Genomic DNA, 16,679 nt, shown 5'->3' on the forward strand with positions numbered 1-16,679 from the left:
GAAAACAAGTGCGATATGGGTGTTACTTTTGAGTGAATGTACGTTCAAAAAATTGAATTCGAGTTGGAATCCGGTATGATTATACGTTCTTAATATCTCTGATGCTATCCCTGATTATGCAACTAACGGAATTAAATAGATTTGGTATCATTTGTTGTGTTAGACTGTCCTCACAGAGGATCCGGATCCATGAAGGATCGAGAAACATATACAGTATACTTGTTCTAGAGAAACCGTCCCCTGAAAAGTTATTTTTGTGTAAGCGCCTATTATAGAAGGGGGATTATGTTCTAGTCTTCTAGAGGATCCCATCGAAAAAAGAAAATAACCATTAGAAGGGTATAAATAACCAAGCGCCTTGATCTCTAGCTTGAAGAAGATGAATTTTCCTCCGGTATATATAAAGATCTTGCCTTCTCTTTCATTTTTTGATGATTTTTCTGTCAGATATCCCTAAGATTATGTATATTCTACCCCACATTAAAAACTAACTAGTAATTATCCATGCCTTCAGGCATGTCTCAATGCTTTCTAAACATAGTCTAAATGAAGTATCAAACTCCATTTTTTCAAAGGTTTTTTTGTGGATACAACAGTTCTTTTTAATGTCATCTGACATGACGTGAGTTCCAGATATTCGTATGGTCCCACCTCATGCGAGAGAAGCATTACAAATAATCGTGAATTAGAAAAAATTTCTTTCTCCCAACAAAATCTATTTTTCAAAAATTTTCATTTTAAGAATAAACTTTAAACATGGTCCATCTAACTAGGAAGAGGAAGAGGAGGCTGCACCGCCACGACGGGGCTTCCTTTACTGCCGCCACCCCCTCCCTTTTCTTTGCTGAACCACGCCCTCGTTTCAAAATCTGACGGGGGAGAGGTAGAATATTGATCGTACCCAAACCTTTCCCCGTGGTCCTCATACTGTTTTAGTGGAATAATATGCATATATGGACCTTTTAGAAGGGAAAAAAGTGATGTTTTGGTGGAGCTCCAACTGACCAGATACAACCTTGCGGCCATGCATTCCAACATTGCGTCCATGCACACATACCGTGCATCCAAGCGCACGAACCTTGCGGCCATGTACAATAACTTCGCAGCCACACGACCACATACTCTAACAATGCGTCCTTGCACACGAACCTTGTGGGTATGCGCCCGAATATAGTGGTCACATACTCGAACATTGTGGTCTTTTTTTAGAGTGTAAAGCAACTGTTTAGGTTTATAGTCTTGGTTACATGAAGGAAAGTGATCATAGCACTTATCATTTAAAAACGCTTGCACAACAGTCAACATCATCTTCCATCAATTAATTTTAGGGGTGCAAACGAGCCAAGCATTAGGGTGTTCGAGCTCGGCTGTTTTTAAGATTAAGTGAGCTCGAGTTCAACTCAAGCTTGAATCGATCCCAAATGTTTGAGCTAGAACTCGATTAAAACATTTGAGAACTCTAACTTGGTTCGTTTACCAAACCATCCTTCATAAGAGGAGCCAAGCTTATCTACACGACCCGGGCTAGCTCCGGCCCACAAGAACTCGGCTCGGTTATAAATCCGTTTCATTTACTAGACGAACTGAGCCAACCGGACCCTTGAGCTACTCGGGTACAGCTCGGTTCATTTGTAACCTTAATTTGCACAGGGTATCGCCATGTTGTTTCTCCAGTGAAAGGTTTAGGTGGGGGACGAAACCAATTTGGTTTGGTTCTGTTTTGGGCAATTTGACGGGCCAAACCAGTTTTTCAAGATTGAGAAAAGTGAAACCGAAACCGAACCAATTCTTTAAGTGGTATGGGCTAGTTCGGGTTGCCAGTTTCCAGCCCGGAATCTGAATAGAGCTTAGGCATCTAGGCCAAGACTAGGCCTTTTGGTGTTGGGCCAGAAGCCCACAGGCTGTGGTAGAAAATATAAGTCCTCAATCGGAAATCAATCGAAAAAGTATCACAAACCATCATAATCCGTCACCGGTAGAACTACAACCACGACCACAAATGATGGATCTTCGATGACCATGAGATGCTAACCAAAGCCACAACCATGAACATCGTCCCACCGGCGTCCACTCGTTGGCGACGATGGAGGAGGAGCGACGGAGGAAGGATCGCCGATGAAGGGAAGCCGAGAGAAAATAAAAGAGGAGTTAACTCAAAAAAACTCGCAGATTCGAGATCAAGAGAGAGAACTCTAACTGAAAATGAGGAGTTATTGAAATTGAAAAATCATCATTGCGGAGAAAGAAAAACATAACTATCAAAGGTGAAGCCCTCCCCTTCCGCCGCCGCATAAGGGTGATGAAAACCCAAGGTGAGGGAGGGGAAATTGATTTGTTTAGAGCACCAAAGAATTCAGCTCAATTAAATATTGAAAAGTACTCAATCAAAAAAATTCCAATTTTTCTCTATCCAATTCTAAACCCCAGAATTAGACTTTTTAATCCAAAATACTTATCGATACTCGATTGAATCGAAACCCTGAAAATACCTCACCAAATGTGGATAAAGTTACCCTCACCCGAGTGAATAAAATTGATCTCCTTGTACAGCCGATGTGATCAGATTTTGCTTGAGAATGGGACAAAGTTGAATTCCTCCAAGCTGTCCGGTGGCCCAGATTTGCGCAAATCTGTGCACCATGGTACCAATATACTATTCAACTAGTAGCTAGGCACATGTCAGAAGAACCATCAGACAAAAGAAAAATTGTATCTTTGTTATTCTTGTTGAAACAACTTTTCATTTGCATGGCCCATGCCTTCTGGATTTGATAAAGACTATAGGGGAATTACAAGGATAAATAAATAAATAAATAAATAAAAAGCCAGTGGAAACGTTTAAGTCAATCCGGACCGGTAAGGCTGACTTCGGACAAACTTGTTTTACGATTTTTTCGCAAGATCTTTTTGGTTGTTTTCTCTCTATTGTTACAACATTGGAATATGGTTTTAAAAAATATATATACATGTAGCATCAGCATGGATGCACAGCCAGCTAGCTACTAACAGGAAAGATAGTAATGGGCTGTCACTGTTCACACCCAAGACTTTATGCCAACAGAGCTATACATTTCACCTTTCATTTTCAATACAGAAAGTCTACAGTTCCCGATCGGGAAATCCCGATCGGAATCCCGACGCCCCGCCGGGCACTCTCCGGCCATCGGACGGCCGATCCGAGCCGTCCAAAAATTCTAAAAAAAAAAACCGAGTGGGCCTTTGAGAGAATAAACGGCATCCGACGTGTGTAAGTGGCCGATCCAAGCACTCCATTTTTGGCTGATCCAAACACTTCATTTTTGGCTGATCCAAACACAAAAATGGAGTGCTTGGATCGGCCACTTACGCATGTTGGATGCAGTTTATTCTCGCAATGGGCCCACTCGGTTTTTTTTTTAGAATTTTTGGACGGCTCGGATCGGCCGTCCGGTGGCCGGAGAGTTCCCGGCGGGGCGTCGGGATTCCGATCGGCCCCGATCGGGAAGTGTAGACTTGCTGTTTTCAATATGGTTGGACATCTTTTGTTTTGTAAATAGGCTAATCCAGTATATAACTTGGTGTCCGAGTAAATTTACGATCGCCTGAAATAATTTGAAGCCATGAAGTGATCGTTCAGATCAACCTCTAGTGGCCTCCAGAGTTTGTTGACAGTGATAGAAGTCCAACTTGTAAACTCAGAGAATAACTCCTTAGTTGCTGCCAAACTATCTGCAATGTAATGAACTCTGAATATGCTAAGTTACACTATAGTGCCTAGCGGTTACCTCCTCGTAGTCCCACAAGGGAGGCCAGGGTTTGAGCCTCAACAGAGGCGTTTGGAGTTTAGGGCTATGGACAACTTCTAACCCTTGTGAACTAACTAACTAACTCCCCTACTAACCTTCACTATTGTATACATTATTGGAAAAAAAATACTCTGTATACGCTAAGTTAGCCACAAGTTGCCTGAGCATCACTCCACTTGGACCACTTCCAAGTCTTTTCTTCAATTTTGCATTTTTTATTTTTTTGGATTGGTAGCTCTACATCAATTACACAGGCAACACAGAAAATGAGAAGGCAAATGAGAAAACCCAGAAGAGTAAAAAGACTTCCAAGAATTTGCCCATGTCATTCCAAAATCTCAATCCTCAAAAGCAAAAGCAAAGAATAAATCTTCTTTTTTTTTTTGATCAACGTCAAGTAATATATTCATCAAAGATTTCATCACAATATACAGGAATGAACCAAAACTATCAAATCAAAGACACGAGTAACTGCTTAAAGCACACAGGCTACAGACTCAAGGACACCCTGCCGAAGCAAACCTACACTAAGTGCCGGTATGAGAATCCCGTCAATGACTCAGTAGAAGAGGATCCAAAAGGATCCCGAGCTCAAACCCGAGTTATGCGCAAGATGAAATCGACAACCAGGAGCAGAAACCCAAACTGGCCACCGGCCAGCTCTTGAAAGGAAAAGGCACCAACGGAACGCTGGGGCTTCTTCGCAATCAGTCGCAAGGATGCCACTCCGAGGCAAACCTCCGCTGCACGGCAGATTCCGGTGCGTGGGAGGCACAACGGACCACACAGCCGCGGCAGCCACAGGATCTACATCCAAGAACCAAACAAACAACCAACACTGGAAAACTTATTTGCCCTCCACCGCAACCCACCGGATCTGGGGGATACCCTAGACCGGGACACAACCGGATCTAGGCGAAACCTAGACCGGAGCAAAACCAGATTGGAAACCAGTCGGTAAAAGCAAACAGAAAAACGGAAAGGAAAACCCCCACCTCAACCTCACAAGTTATTAAGCCCACTCCCACCGCCGGCCGAAGGAAACCCAGAACAGAGAGGACAAGGAGGCGCCGAGCAAAGACCGATCAACCAACCAACGATTGGTAATCCGTCGCCGACAACCAAGCGCTTGCACCGCCAGCCGGAGCTTCAGACAACGAACAGTGAGGGGGGGGGGGGGGGGGGGGGTGAGGAGGAGAGGAAGAGGGAAAGAGGGGGGAGGCACTGCCCCTCCCCCAGCCGAAACCTAGATCTGGATGTTTTAGAGAGAGAGAGAGTCTCGAGTCCGTTTGAGCAAAAGAATAAATCTGAGAGAAGAAAACCTAACCCCAACAAGTCAAATTGCTCACAAAAGACAACAATAACAGCATACTATACCATTTCCCATTTCTATAGTTGTGTACAAATCCCAAACCTCCAAAAAAAAAAAAACCCCCTCAAAACTGGGTACATAAGACATCAAATAAATCACAAATATATTTACACATGTAAGAGGTATCTGAAAGTAAATTCATATGGCATAACGCGAACAATCTGCGAAAGAGGCTCATCTTTTCCTCTCTCAAGACACTTCATTGCTTCTTTTCCGAGTTCACTCGGTAGCTGAAGGCATATCCAATCAAGCAATGAGTCCAAGTCCTTTGCAAAATCAAGTAGATACCAATCCAAGAGTTTTGGGATCCCTAACAACTTCCTTCTTGTTGAAATGCCAACCGTTGCCTCTAAATACTCCCTTTTCGCAACTTCCAATTCGTTTTCTACCTGAGATGCTGTGTACACTCTCACCTTCATTCAGCAAAGTTCATGAGTCAATAACAACATACATGATCTTACAAATGTTACTTGTTACTTGGTTCGGAAACATGTTTGGCGATTGGCGACCACGTGTGCCTCAAAGAGTTACAAAGTTCCTTTCTGGCGAAAAACTTGGACAGTTTTTTTTTCCCAAAGGAAAGCAGCACATATTTTGGGAATGTCCACAGAATTAACGACATTCGAAAATGATATTACTATTCTAAACACCGAAAGTGGTGATTCCCATAAATGAATAAGTGGAATTTATTTTTTGGTTAGTGATTAAATTTAAACAATATCTCAGAATTACTTTCATTCAGAGAAATTTCACCAATCAATAATCGAATGAACATAGACTTACAAGCACTTAAGTGTTGATGTCTGCAGTTCTAGTTATGTACTGGAATTTAAATTAAGCCCAAAAAAAAAAAAAAATGATGAAATGAGCAAATAATTTTTTTGAGAATATCGACAGGATTAGAATAATCACTCAGAACTGTGTTGGGGAATAAGGTAGACAAATATTGAATCCTATCTACCATGTGAATCAACTTACAGCGGGGGAGGACCAGCTTCCACAAGAGAGTGCAAATGTTACCAATGGTTCAGATAGCTCCAGTGCAAAGGCACCACATGTCGTCATCTCATCGTTTCTGGCAACTTTTCCCAAGGACTGGTGGCCAATCATCAATAAGGGTGTAAGGCCAGCAAATTTCCAATTGAAGTTGAAAAAGAAGTTTGCAAATTGAAAGGGACTTTACTTACATATTTGGAGTGGTAAGGCAGTCTCAGGATGAAATGCTCGATGGTGATTGCATTTAGCAAGTGCCCCCCAACATTTATTGTTGCCTGATGATAAGAGGTAGATATCTTCTGTCAATAAATTTTATCTATATACCGTAATGTACAAATGAACTAACAGAATCCTGAAGGACAATGAAAGCTATGTTTGGCACTTGGACTTGCAGAGGGGATTGGATGACGGAAAAGAGAGAAAAAGAGCAATGAACAGCTATACGAATGGCTTTAATTTTCATTTCCCTTAACACATCTCTCTTAAAATTGCTTGTTAAAGGGATATGGGTGAAAGGATTGATCACGTATAAGTTACCTTCTGCATCAATTCAACAACCATGTCAGGACTGTCTGGTATTCCATTCTCGAGAAATGCCTGAACCATTGAAGTAAAGTAAATTGTAATTTCTTTTTAACAAAAGGAAGGCTTGAATGAAACTATTCAAAAAATATGGACAAGTTAAGTGACATATTTCATATTTGAAAACCGGGATCGTAAATATATACGCAGTACAGAAAATTGGTCAAACAATTAGTTTATGGCATTGTATGTCCACAGAAAGGTCTATCACATACATTCATCATGCATGAATTGTACATGTTAATCCAGAAAGCAAGCTTCTCCTGATGACTGAGACCCTTTAAGTTGATGGAGGCAAGTTTCTCCAAGAGAAGTCTGCGAATTCAACAGATAACACAGTTACAACTCCAAGCAAATCTACGAAGAAAAAGCGTGAAGCCAACGAAAAATTGTTATACCAATGTAATTCCAAACCCCAGGACTTACTTCAGTCTATGTACAAGAAACACAGAATTTGTTCTCCGGTTTGGATTAATCGATGTAGCTTCAACTGCAAATAAATGCTTATATGGACCAACATCTCTCTTGCCAAATTCTGAACAGATACCATAGGGGTCCTTAAACACTCTCGCATCAAAGCTTTCACATGAAGTCAATGTGTCTGTTGTGGCTCTAGTCTTTGACGAGCTCATTCTTAAGAAGATGCTTGATAAGCACTTCAAAATTGTTTCAGAAATTCTGTTTGGACATTCCTCTCCATATAAACTTTCATTGCAAATAACTGGAGTCGTTGCTTGTGCATTTTCATGGTTCTTATCTTTGCATTCTAGCTGGACATAGAGGAAGCCTTAGTTTATTGCACAAAATGTAGACTTAACTCCCTACTTTATGAAACTTGGTATATTAGAATTATACCTCTAACTTTTTGGGATCGAAGTGCATCTCTGGTTGTCTATACTCGGTGGAATGTCTCTTTACTGGAGTGTGGACTGTCTGTACTCTCAAACTTGGTGATCGTTTGTGCTTTGTAGGATTCGTACACGGCTGATTCTCTTTCCCTCGTCCATCATCTGAAAATAAAGTAGAACATATTCAATTTTGTCCCATTTTCCTTCCTAACAAGCAGTGCAATCAAAACTTTTTGCAATGAAGATGGATGACAAAAGAAGTCAGTTCGCTAATTGAAAGTGTTACCAGGAAGAGAAGGTAAATGCCTCAACATAGGTGTTACTGAACTGCTTTCGGTTTGAACTGAAATTTTGGATTGCTTCTGTTTTGAGTTCTTAACTGGGTATGGCTCATGTAAATCAGCTGAACTTTCCATATTCCGCTTTGAAGAAGAAATGTAGACAGCTTCCTGATAAAGGCCTTGTCTGAAATGCACAACTTGTTCTTCAAGCCTTGAAACCTCCTCTTCCAAAACAGCGACTTCCGCAAGAAGCTCCAGTGTCTAAAAAATCAAAATGCAGGATTACTCAGCAATTTATACCAGTGTACAAAATATATAGTCCAAATTCATTGGAGTGGGAGACGGAACCGTAGCATCACCAATAATAATTCTACACACCCTTAATTATCCAGAAACAAATGGTATACAGAGATAGGTGTAATGTGGAGCATACCCAATATTGAATCCGGTTGGTACACTTCAGTCTCTAGACCAGTTTATGTTTATGTGGTTTAAATCCAGGTATGTGGAACAAATCTTTGGTGGGGTTGTCTCAAATTTCAATAAGATTACATTAATGACATTGCCCTCGATCAAAATCCTGCAACCATAAATCTCATGACAATATCCAATGTTCAAAAAGTAGCTAGGCACTAGTAGGGCGGTTGGCCACCTTCGAGCGAGCGATTATTCGGATTAATCGGAGCATATTAATTAGAAATCGGCGATTAATCGTTAGTCGGACCTAATCGGAATAGGCCATGTCAATTAATTCTTTGTTTTAGAACACTGACAATATCCCTTTTACGCCATACGCGCAGAAAAACACTATCAAACGCCATGAATGTTAACAAAGAGGGAGAAGTACGAACACAAGGAGGGAGATAAGGGGGAAGACGAGGTAGAGCGCCCAAAGGTCTTGTGAAAGCCCTCTCCAATGCTTTATGAACATTCTCTTCGTGTCTAAGCTTCTTCTTTAGCTTATCAACCTGAAAGTATGTGAAGCCTATCATCAAAAAAAAAACCCCTGAAAGTATGTGAAAATCAGTTCAGAATTAATCAGTATGAGCGAGTTTTGTTATCGAAATTAATGAACAAATGACTTATGTCATTAGAGTGGATACATCTTGTTGTAACGCCATTTTTCTCTCTCTAATTGAGCCCCTTCGACTTGTGCTCGCTTTCGCAGCATCCATTGGTTTGCTCCCCTGTATTCCCAACTTCTCCTTCAAGCAATCAGACAAAGAATAATCATTCAGAGAGAGAGAGAGAGAGAGAGAGAGAGAGAGAGAGAGAAGACAAGAAAATAAAATCTGCAACCCATTGTGGGCAGGAATTAAAGGAGATTACTTTTTTTAAAAGCATCAGTGGGATAGATCAGAAACGCACGTAGTTGAGGGAAAAAAAAGAAAAGGAAAAAGGAAATATATTCCCATCCTCAAGGCAATCAAAAAAAATTCCTATAAAAAAAAGAGAAGAAAATATTCCAGTTTTCCCCAAAAAAAAAAAAACTGGGCTGGGAAATTTAAATGTATACTACTAAAATCGTCGAAAACCCATAAGGAATTTTCGACAAATTAGGCCTAAATTCTAAAATTTTGTTGGAGAATTCAGCTTTGCGTTTGGGGCCACAGTATCCTGTAACTAGAACATAACAGCTTCTATAGTCGAAACCGGTTTTCTTTTCTTCTTCTTTATTTTTGAGAAATGGGAATTTCATTGCGAAAGCTGAAACCAGCTGGAAAATAATAGTCATAATACAGACTACAGACTACAGAGTATAGGAGGAACATCCGACGGGGAGGAGAAAGGAATCTCTAAACTTTAAAAAGTACAACCAGTTTTCTCTGTATCGTTCCAATTTTATCGGATGCCCCGAAGGGACAGTTGAGCACCAATCCTCATTCTGCAGAACGGCGATGGTACTGTGTGGGCACCGTTCTATGCACCATCCGAGCTTCTTCGACAATCCAACGGTCTAAATCTCAACTCCACCGTGTAACATCTGAGTCGTTCATTAGAAACGAAAAACACAAAAAACATACATCTATACCAAGAACCCAATTCAGAATTGGATTATAAAGGAATTAAATTATGCTTACTTTTTCGAGCTTCCGAGCTTTCATGGATTGCGAAGTCGTCCGGACTCTGGTATTCATCTCCTTTTTCTAGTTTCTGGAGAAATTTTTGCCAACTGCAATCAAAAAAAGAAAAACCCCAGATCAATAAATATAGAAGATAAACATGTCCGCATCTTCACAGACGTGTCTATTTCACCGAGCTCTCTCTCTCTGAGATAGTGCCCACATCGTTAGCCTTCCGTACTTACAGCCAGAATTGAAAATACCACTTTCAAGAATTACAAATGCGCTTTGAATTTGACATTAATGATTTGAGTATGTAGACCTCCAGTGGAATTTCACTCCATCACGAATGCAAGCTCCTAAAAAAGATCCAACAAAAAAAAAAAAGAAACAGTAAAACTTTGATCAGTCCAATCTGGGTATTTGTTTGATCCTTGTGAAGTAAATCGAAATGGGCTCTCTAGCAAAATCAATGATTGGACACTGGAGGAAAGCTTACCAGAACTTCAAGAAAACACAGAGAGAGAGAGAGAGAGAGAGAGAGAGAGAGAGAGAACTGTATTTTTTCTTCTTCTGGTTCATGCGGAGACATTTTATTTAAGAGGAAAAGGAGAGGGAAGGGAGTGGAGGGAGTGACTGTTAAAGGTAAATTCGGTTTGGCTTTGCTGCTGAAAAGCTGGATGCGCATTGGGCGCACTATAGCGCCGTACTCAACTAGACGCACGCACAGCCTCGCTGCGCTATCGTTGATTAAACGTGCGCTTGTTCCCTAGGAGTATTTATTTAAGTAACTTATTTTCACTTTTCCAATTAGTACTAATCCCTAACAGGAAAAAACTTTTAATGCAACTGTTGCTTGTAACGTCTTCTCACGTGGAAAAGACCTCATATTTTTTTATCGGAATTTCTTAGGCCCTATCATAAATTATCATTTAAACTTATTTTCACATCTTTGATTCCAATGTTAAACATTTTTTTTATCGAATTTTCAAATATTCATCTATTTATGGAAATTTTGTGAAACACATGAAAAAATGATTTATCAAGGTTAACTAAAAGTAAAAAGATGATTATTGATTTATCAAACCTGGCACTAATTACCAATCGCGGTTTCAAACTACGTAGAGAAATTACGCTAGTAAAAATGCAATGATAGGTGTTTATAGACACCGATCGATGTAACTTTAGATAGTAATTGTAATTTGTGTCAGTCTATTACACATCTAGGGTTTCCTATTATGTAGCCATAAAATAGTCGTATTGGATGTGTAGATTGGCTTACCTCTTGCAAGTAATAAGCTATCTCCACATTATCCTTCCAGGTGTAATATAATTTGCTTTTAAAGAGATTTGCATTTAAACCTAATACTCCGTAATATCCCGGGGGAAAGGGATAAACATGGAGGTGGGGGAGGGAAAGGAAATAATCAATAATGAAGGGTCATATGAAAGATTACGGCTGGATGAGACCAAGCCACGCCACATTGACTCAATTAATTCCAATGATTTCTTTCATGGATTTTGATATTCGCGCTCTTCTTTTTATTGATGGCGCTCCACGTTACTAGTACTTAATGAACAAAGCTAAAGACAAAACCCCGCATGAATGACTCGGACCCGGAGACGCTGTCAAGCACTTTGGTGCCAAGTAGGTGTTGAGCGGTATTCAACCGTTTATTTAGGTATGAACGGCTCAGATTAAATCTAAGCGCACACAAATCTGAACCGTTGTTAGGTCAAAATCTTAGCCGTTGATTACCGATATGAGTGGTTAGATTGAGCGCTTGGTAGCATCTCCCAATCCGAATGACTCACAAAAGTTTATTACACTCGAAATATTTCGAAAAAATTAATTCGTACGTCCAAGACCATAACTATTAGATCAATCCTTGGAATTACGTGATTTCTTTTTATAATCAGTAATCAATTATATGTGTTAGTGATTAATGTTTTCATATGCTGAAACATCCACATTATGAAAGAAAAGGCTAAGGTCCGCTAAGGGCTTTTTGGAAATTTTTTTTGTTTTGTTCTTATTTAATTTTTTTTCGTATTTGATCATTTTGTGACAAATTTTTATAAATTATTGATTCGTCTCTATGAGAAGAATTCGTCTCTATGAGAAGAATCAGAAAAATACCTCTCTTTTTTTTACTTTTATCCTAATATTTTTTGTAATATTCAAGATAAACCCCAAAAAGCTAAAAAGCAAAAAGCTCCTCAGCGGCCCCGCTGTGTATTTTTTTTAGTAATTGAATCGTTCGTCTTGTAGGACCCGCATAGTAGTATATTCACACAAAAAATCATATTTATCGGATATCGATAGGTGTATTAAAAATTAAATCTTAATTTATAAAATAGACGACTATGGATAGTTTAACTTTAAACTTATCTACCATCAATTTTTTAAACCAAACTTCAATATTTTATATATCTATCCAAGTCCGATAAAGTTGATTTTTGGTGAATATATACTACTTTACGAGCCTTACAAGATGAACGGTTCGGATTACTATAATATAGGCACAGTGGAGCCCACAATTGATGGTGGTGGAAAACCCAAGTTTTCCACCCAAGGAGGATGGAATTTACTCTCTCTAACCTAATATCCTTCAGGGTGGGATATAATTCCACAAGCTTGGATCGCTGATTTTTATAGAGGAAAAATGAAGGGAAAATTACCAAAAGAAAGTACTATATTAAAATAACGTAAAAAATTCAAATCTCACTCCATCATTTTTCTTTTTGAATAGGAATACAAAATGATAAAAGGAGGTGACCCTTAGGAAGCTAGTGGCATTAAACAAACAAATTACTAAAAAGTCCTCTCTTCTTCAATAATCATATTTGGATGATGTAGAGATTAGTGAAATGCATAGATTAAAGGGATAATGATGCTTCTTAAAAATAAATAATTAGGTTAAGACATCCCTATCTCCGTGCACCGTAATGTCTTAAGTAAGACATTAGTTTTAAGATCAATTATTATCAATGGAATAAAACTTCCCACCAGTCAAAGTGAAGGAGTAAAAAAATGCTACGCGTAAGAGTAAAGACGAGGGAGAATTCGAAAAAAGAAGTGTTCGGAATCCTTCAATGCGCGAGAATTTTACATGCATCGTGTGGAATCAACGCGTGTCAGACAGTTCGTGACACATCTGTGTGTCCTACTAAAGTGTCCCTCCAACCAAAGTGTGAAGATTACTTTACTTTATTCAAGCATTAGATCACCATAATTTAAGAATTTATAACATCTTTCAAGTACAGATCCAATCCTAAGCACTCAAACATTAGAGGCACGTACACTTTCACACATAAAGAAACATATAGAGACAAATAGGTGGGAGAAAGCTATGGTGCACATGTTGCCAACAATAACGGTAGTACACCTTCTTTTTTTGGAGAAATTTTTGGGTGACGGGCGAGTACCACATACGTGGTATCCCATCAGCGATCTAGCCACGCGTCCAAATGTGTTTTTGTCGGCCCAAATTTATCTCCTCTTCAGACCACTCTCTCTCCTCTTTTTCTCTCTTTAAAAGCCTAGGACTCCACTGATTTTGTCAAAATAGCCCTTTAACCTATAAATATTATAGAAATCAATGTAATGCATCCATTCTAAGATTACTCATGCCTAGGCGCGATAATCGAGCCGAACAAACCGAACACATTATTGCTCTGACTTGGCTCAAACTCTTAATTATTACACTTGGTCGGGCTCGACTCACATTTGAAGCTTAATTTGACTCGTGAAATGTCCAAATCGATTCAAGCATTCAAGCCTAGCTCGGTTAAGCTCATGAGCGCACAAATGCAAAACATAGTAGCTGGAAAAAACAAGTTGTACACTACTACAACTGCATAAAAAAGCTGAATTTTCATGCCTTTTTCAGCCTCTCACTGTAACTTTTCAACACTAGATAGAAAAAGCAATTTTCCTCTTTTCTTTTCTTTTCTTTTCTTTTTTTTTTATAAGCGAAGCAATTTTTCTCTTCCATGCTCAATTCATCATTACCACTGATGTGGTAGCCCAGTTGGCAAGGTTCTCTACTCTTCTCAACGGAAACGTGGGTTCAAGTCCCGGCAGGTGGTTTGCCTCATGTCTGCGGATGAGTCTTTGGACCAATTGGGGGGGGGGGGGGAGGGGGAAGAGCTTATGCCAATTGTGCATCAAGTAGTGCCATGGTGACTGTCTGTCCTTTCAGACAGTAGCTAGGGCTCAAACTGGACATTCCATCGGCGGGCAGGGAGCCCCTATGGTCACACCTAAGGAGAGTTGCTATGCTGGCTTCTCCTTCCACCCTTTAGATTATCAAGAAAAAAAAACAAAAAAACAAGCACTAGGCTCCGTTTGTTTTGATGTAAAATGTTTTACAATGCAAAATATTTTTCATGTAAAATGTTTTTTCAGAAAACAAATTTCAAACTTTTATTTTTTGGTGTTTGGTTGGCACTCGAAAATATTTTTAGAAATCAACAAAATAGTGTAGAGAGAGAGAGAGAGAGAGATGAGGGCTTAAACGGTGGAGAGATCTAAGAATATTGGAATTGAACGTGGGTCAGGACTGACGATCGAGAAAAATGAGCAGTGAGAATTGCAGTAGAATGCAGCGGGTTCATTTCGGAAAATAACTTACGGAAGATTTAAGGGTAAGTCATTTTCATTCAATTGATGGAAAATGTTTTACATGTAAAATATTTTCCTAATTTTTTCCACAACCAAACACCGAAAAATATGTAAAACATTTTACCGGAAAACATTTTACGCCCAAACAAATGGAGCGTAGATGTGTAAGATTTTTGGATTTCATGAAGGAAATTGATATTCACGCTCCACTATTACTGATGGCGCTTCACTTTGTCCATAAAGTTACTAGTAACTTCACGTTAAAATTGGAGCGTCATCAGTAAAAAGTGAAGCGCGAAAATAAATTTCTTTTGACGAAGCCCTACATTTTATTTTAGTGATTTTGTGGCGGATTTTTTCCGGGACTGATTTGTCCCTTTTGCATTGGTGTTGACTTGCCAGGATATAATTCCAATGTTTCAGACAAAAAAAAAGGGCATGTAATTCCAAATGATTTTTCACCGGGGGTATGTTGTTAAGCAACTCCCTTCCGCGAAGCTGCAAAGCGGTCAATCTGGCCATTCATCTTGACACGGACAACTCAGATTGAATCTGAATGCATACAAATCTGAATAATTTATTACTCGGTTAAGATCTGAACCGTCGATTGCAGAGATGAGTAGCCCATTGGCACCACTCCATGGGGAGATCAGCATCTCCCATTCCACTAATAAAACAAAGACATGGGGATCTGTCTCTAGCCTCTCATGTGATACATTATCACCTATGCATGCATAGTGATAAAGTATTCGAATTAATAGCTAGGTTTGACTATAATGGTTAGGAAAAAAAAATTCAAAAAGATTGATCTACGCATCAGAATCAGAAAAAAGTTTGTTTATTTCCCGACAGTGATGCTTAGCAGATGAAATGTCCATGTCCAGAAAAATAATTGAGTAATTAAGATTAGGTAGAAGAATTTAATTAAATAAGAACAACAAATTGATTATCAACTTAAACGTGGGGTGATTATACTTACCATGTTGTCATTCTCTGTTTTTAGTCAGAGGGAAACATATTTAGTTTATGGGATCATGACCTCTCTAACAATAATGATACTAAATAAATGTCTTTGTTTTAATTACTCGCGGTGCATGCAGCAAATAAAGGTCGTTTCCAACGGGGTAGGGATGCATAGGCAAGCGAGGTCGATTGACTCAACATAGAGCATCTCCTGTTAGCAGGAGATGCCAAAGCTGATGTGACATCTTCAACGGTTAGTTTTGGTATTAATTGACTATCTAATAAATCTGTCTTTAGTCATGCCAAAGCTGATGCGGTTTTGACAGCCACTCCATGCCAATTTCGATAGCCTCTTCGCATGATGCCAATTTTTGAAGTCTTATGTGACAATTTGATATGTTAGAATTTAACATTTCTGCAATGTCCACTCCGGCCAACAAATATGCCTAATCTTTTATTTAAGGATAGTTATTAAGTTTTGGGGAGTGAAGTAACCAAAGAAAAAATTTGACATGAGAAAGGAGATGTCAAATGACACCTATGGATTTGACACTTTAGCTAGAGTTATTTCACATATCAATTCTTCCGGCTGGCATGCCATGTCAAATTTGACACTATTAATTGGGGATGCTTCAACTTTTTTATTGTTTGTTATTTTCCTACTTCTAACTCTTAATTCTTAAATTTGAGCCCAATAAAATAATCCATTCAAATTTAAATGGAAACTTCTTTCCGAGGGTGCTGTAGTGCACCCCGTGTAGTGCACTTGTAGAACGGCACACAATCGTCGATCTCATTAATCAACGGTTCAGATTAAAAATAATCTTTTACTGGTAAAAGATATTTATTACCAGTCAAAGATTAAAAACACATCGTAACCATTGATTGACGAGATCAATGGTTCGTGTTCTGCACTACACGTGCACTACACCGCGGTGCTCTACAGCACCACCGGTTCCTTTGCGAAGAACCCTTTCAAAACTAATGAGAGATTAATCGATGAATGATAAGTAGTTTGCAAGTGTATTATGCAAAAGGTATTTTTAGGAGCATACAAAATAAAATTAATCCACTCTGAACTATTGCTCAATCTTTCACTAACTAAAATAAGTATTTATTTTTTAGATAAGTATTTATTTTTTTAAATTAAAGGTGATGATTA

General features: G+C 39.1%; 1 protein-coding gene across 4 annotated transcripts; it reads right to left on the reverse strand.

Annotated features, from left to right (window-relative positions):
- Positions 1 to 5,138: 5,138 nt before the first annotated feature.
- On the reverse strand, positions 5,139 to 10,589 carry LOC131331167 (uncharacterized). Of its 4 annotated transcripts, none has more exons than XM_058365038.1 (13): positions 10,427 to 10,589; positions 10,250 to 10,286; positions 9,946 to 10,037; positions 8,968 to 9,069; positions 8,716 to 8,832; positions 7,870 to 8,125; positions 7,591 to 7,745; positions 7,162 to 7,505; positions 6,951 to 7,050; positions 6,691 to 6,750; positions 6,345 to 6,428; positions 6,136 to 6,252; positions 5,139 to 5,570 (listed from the first exon to the last, which is right to left on the reverse strand). In XM_058365038.1, exons 3-13 carry the CDS (start codon positions 10,000 to 10,002, stop codon positions 5,265 to 5,267), a joined length of 1,698 nt encoding a protein of 565 aa, XP_058221021.1. In that variant the 5' UTR covers positions 10,003 to 10,037; positions 10,250 to 10,286; positions 10,427 to 10,589; the 3' UTR covers positions 5,139 to 5,264. The 4 variants fall into 4 exon arrangements, with proteins under 4 accessions (XP_058221021.1, XP_058221019.1, XP_058221020.1 ...); XM_058365036.1 differs by having other exon boundaries at positions 10,207 to 10,286; XM_058365037.1 differs by having other exon boundaries at positions 10,173 to 10,286.
- Between the last annotated feature and the right edge of the window lie 6,090 nt (positions 10,590 to 16,679).

The sequence above is a fragment of the Rhododendron vialii genome, chromosome 6a (assembly GCF_030253575.1).
Source record: "Rhododendron vialii isolate Sample 1 chromosome 6a, ASM3025357v1".
Taxonomy (NCBI): domain Eukaryota; kingdom Viridiplantae; phylum Streptophyta; class Magnoliopsida; order Ericales; family Ericaceae; genus Rhododendron; species Rhododendron vialii.

What these genes read in the sequence shown, in the direction of transcription:
- LOC131331167 (XM_058365038.1), bottom strand. Translation starts at nt 10,002, where the DNA reads ATGAATACCAGAGTCCGGACGACTTCGCAATCCATGAAAGCTCGGAAG. An exon ending in CCCCTTATCTCCCTCCTTGT is followed by an intron (nt 8,126 to 8,715) that starts GTTCGTACTTCT and finishes TTGATTTTTTAG; the next exon opens with ACACTGGAGCTTCTTGCGGA. An exon ending in GAAGCTGGTCCTCCCCCGCT is followed by an intron (nt 5,571 to 6,135) that starts GTAAGTTGATTC and finishes TGCTGAATGAAG; the next exon opens with GTGAGAGTGTACACAGCATC.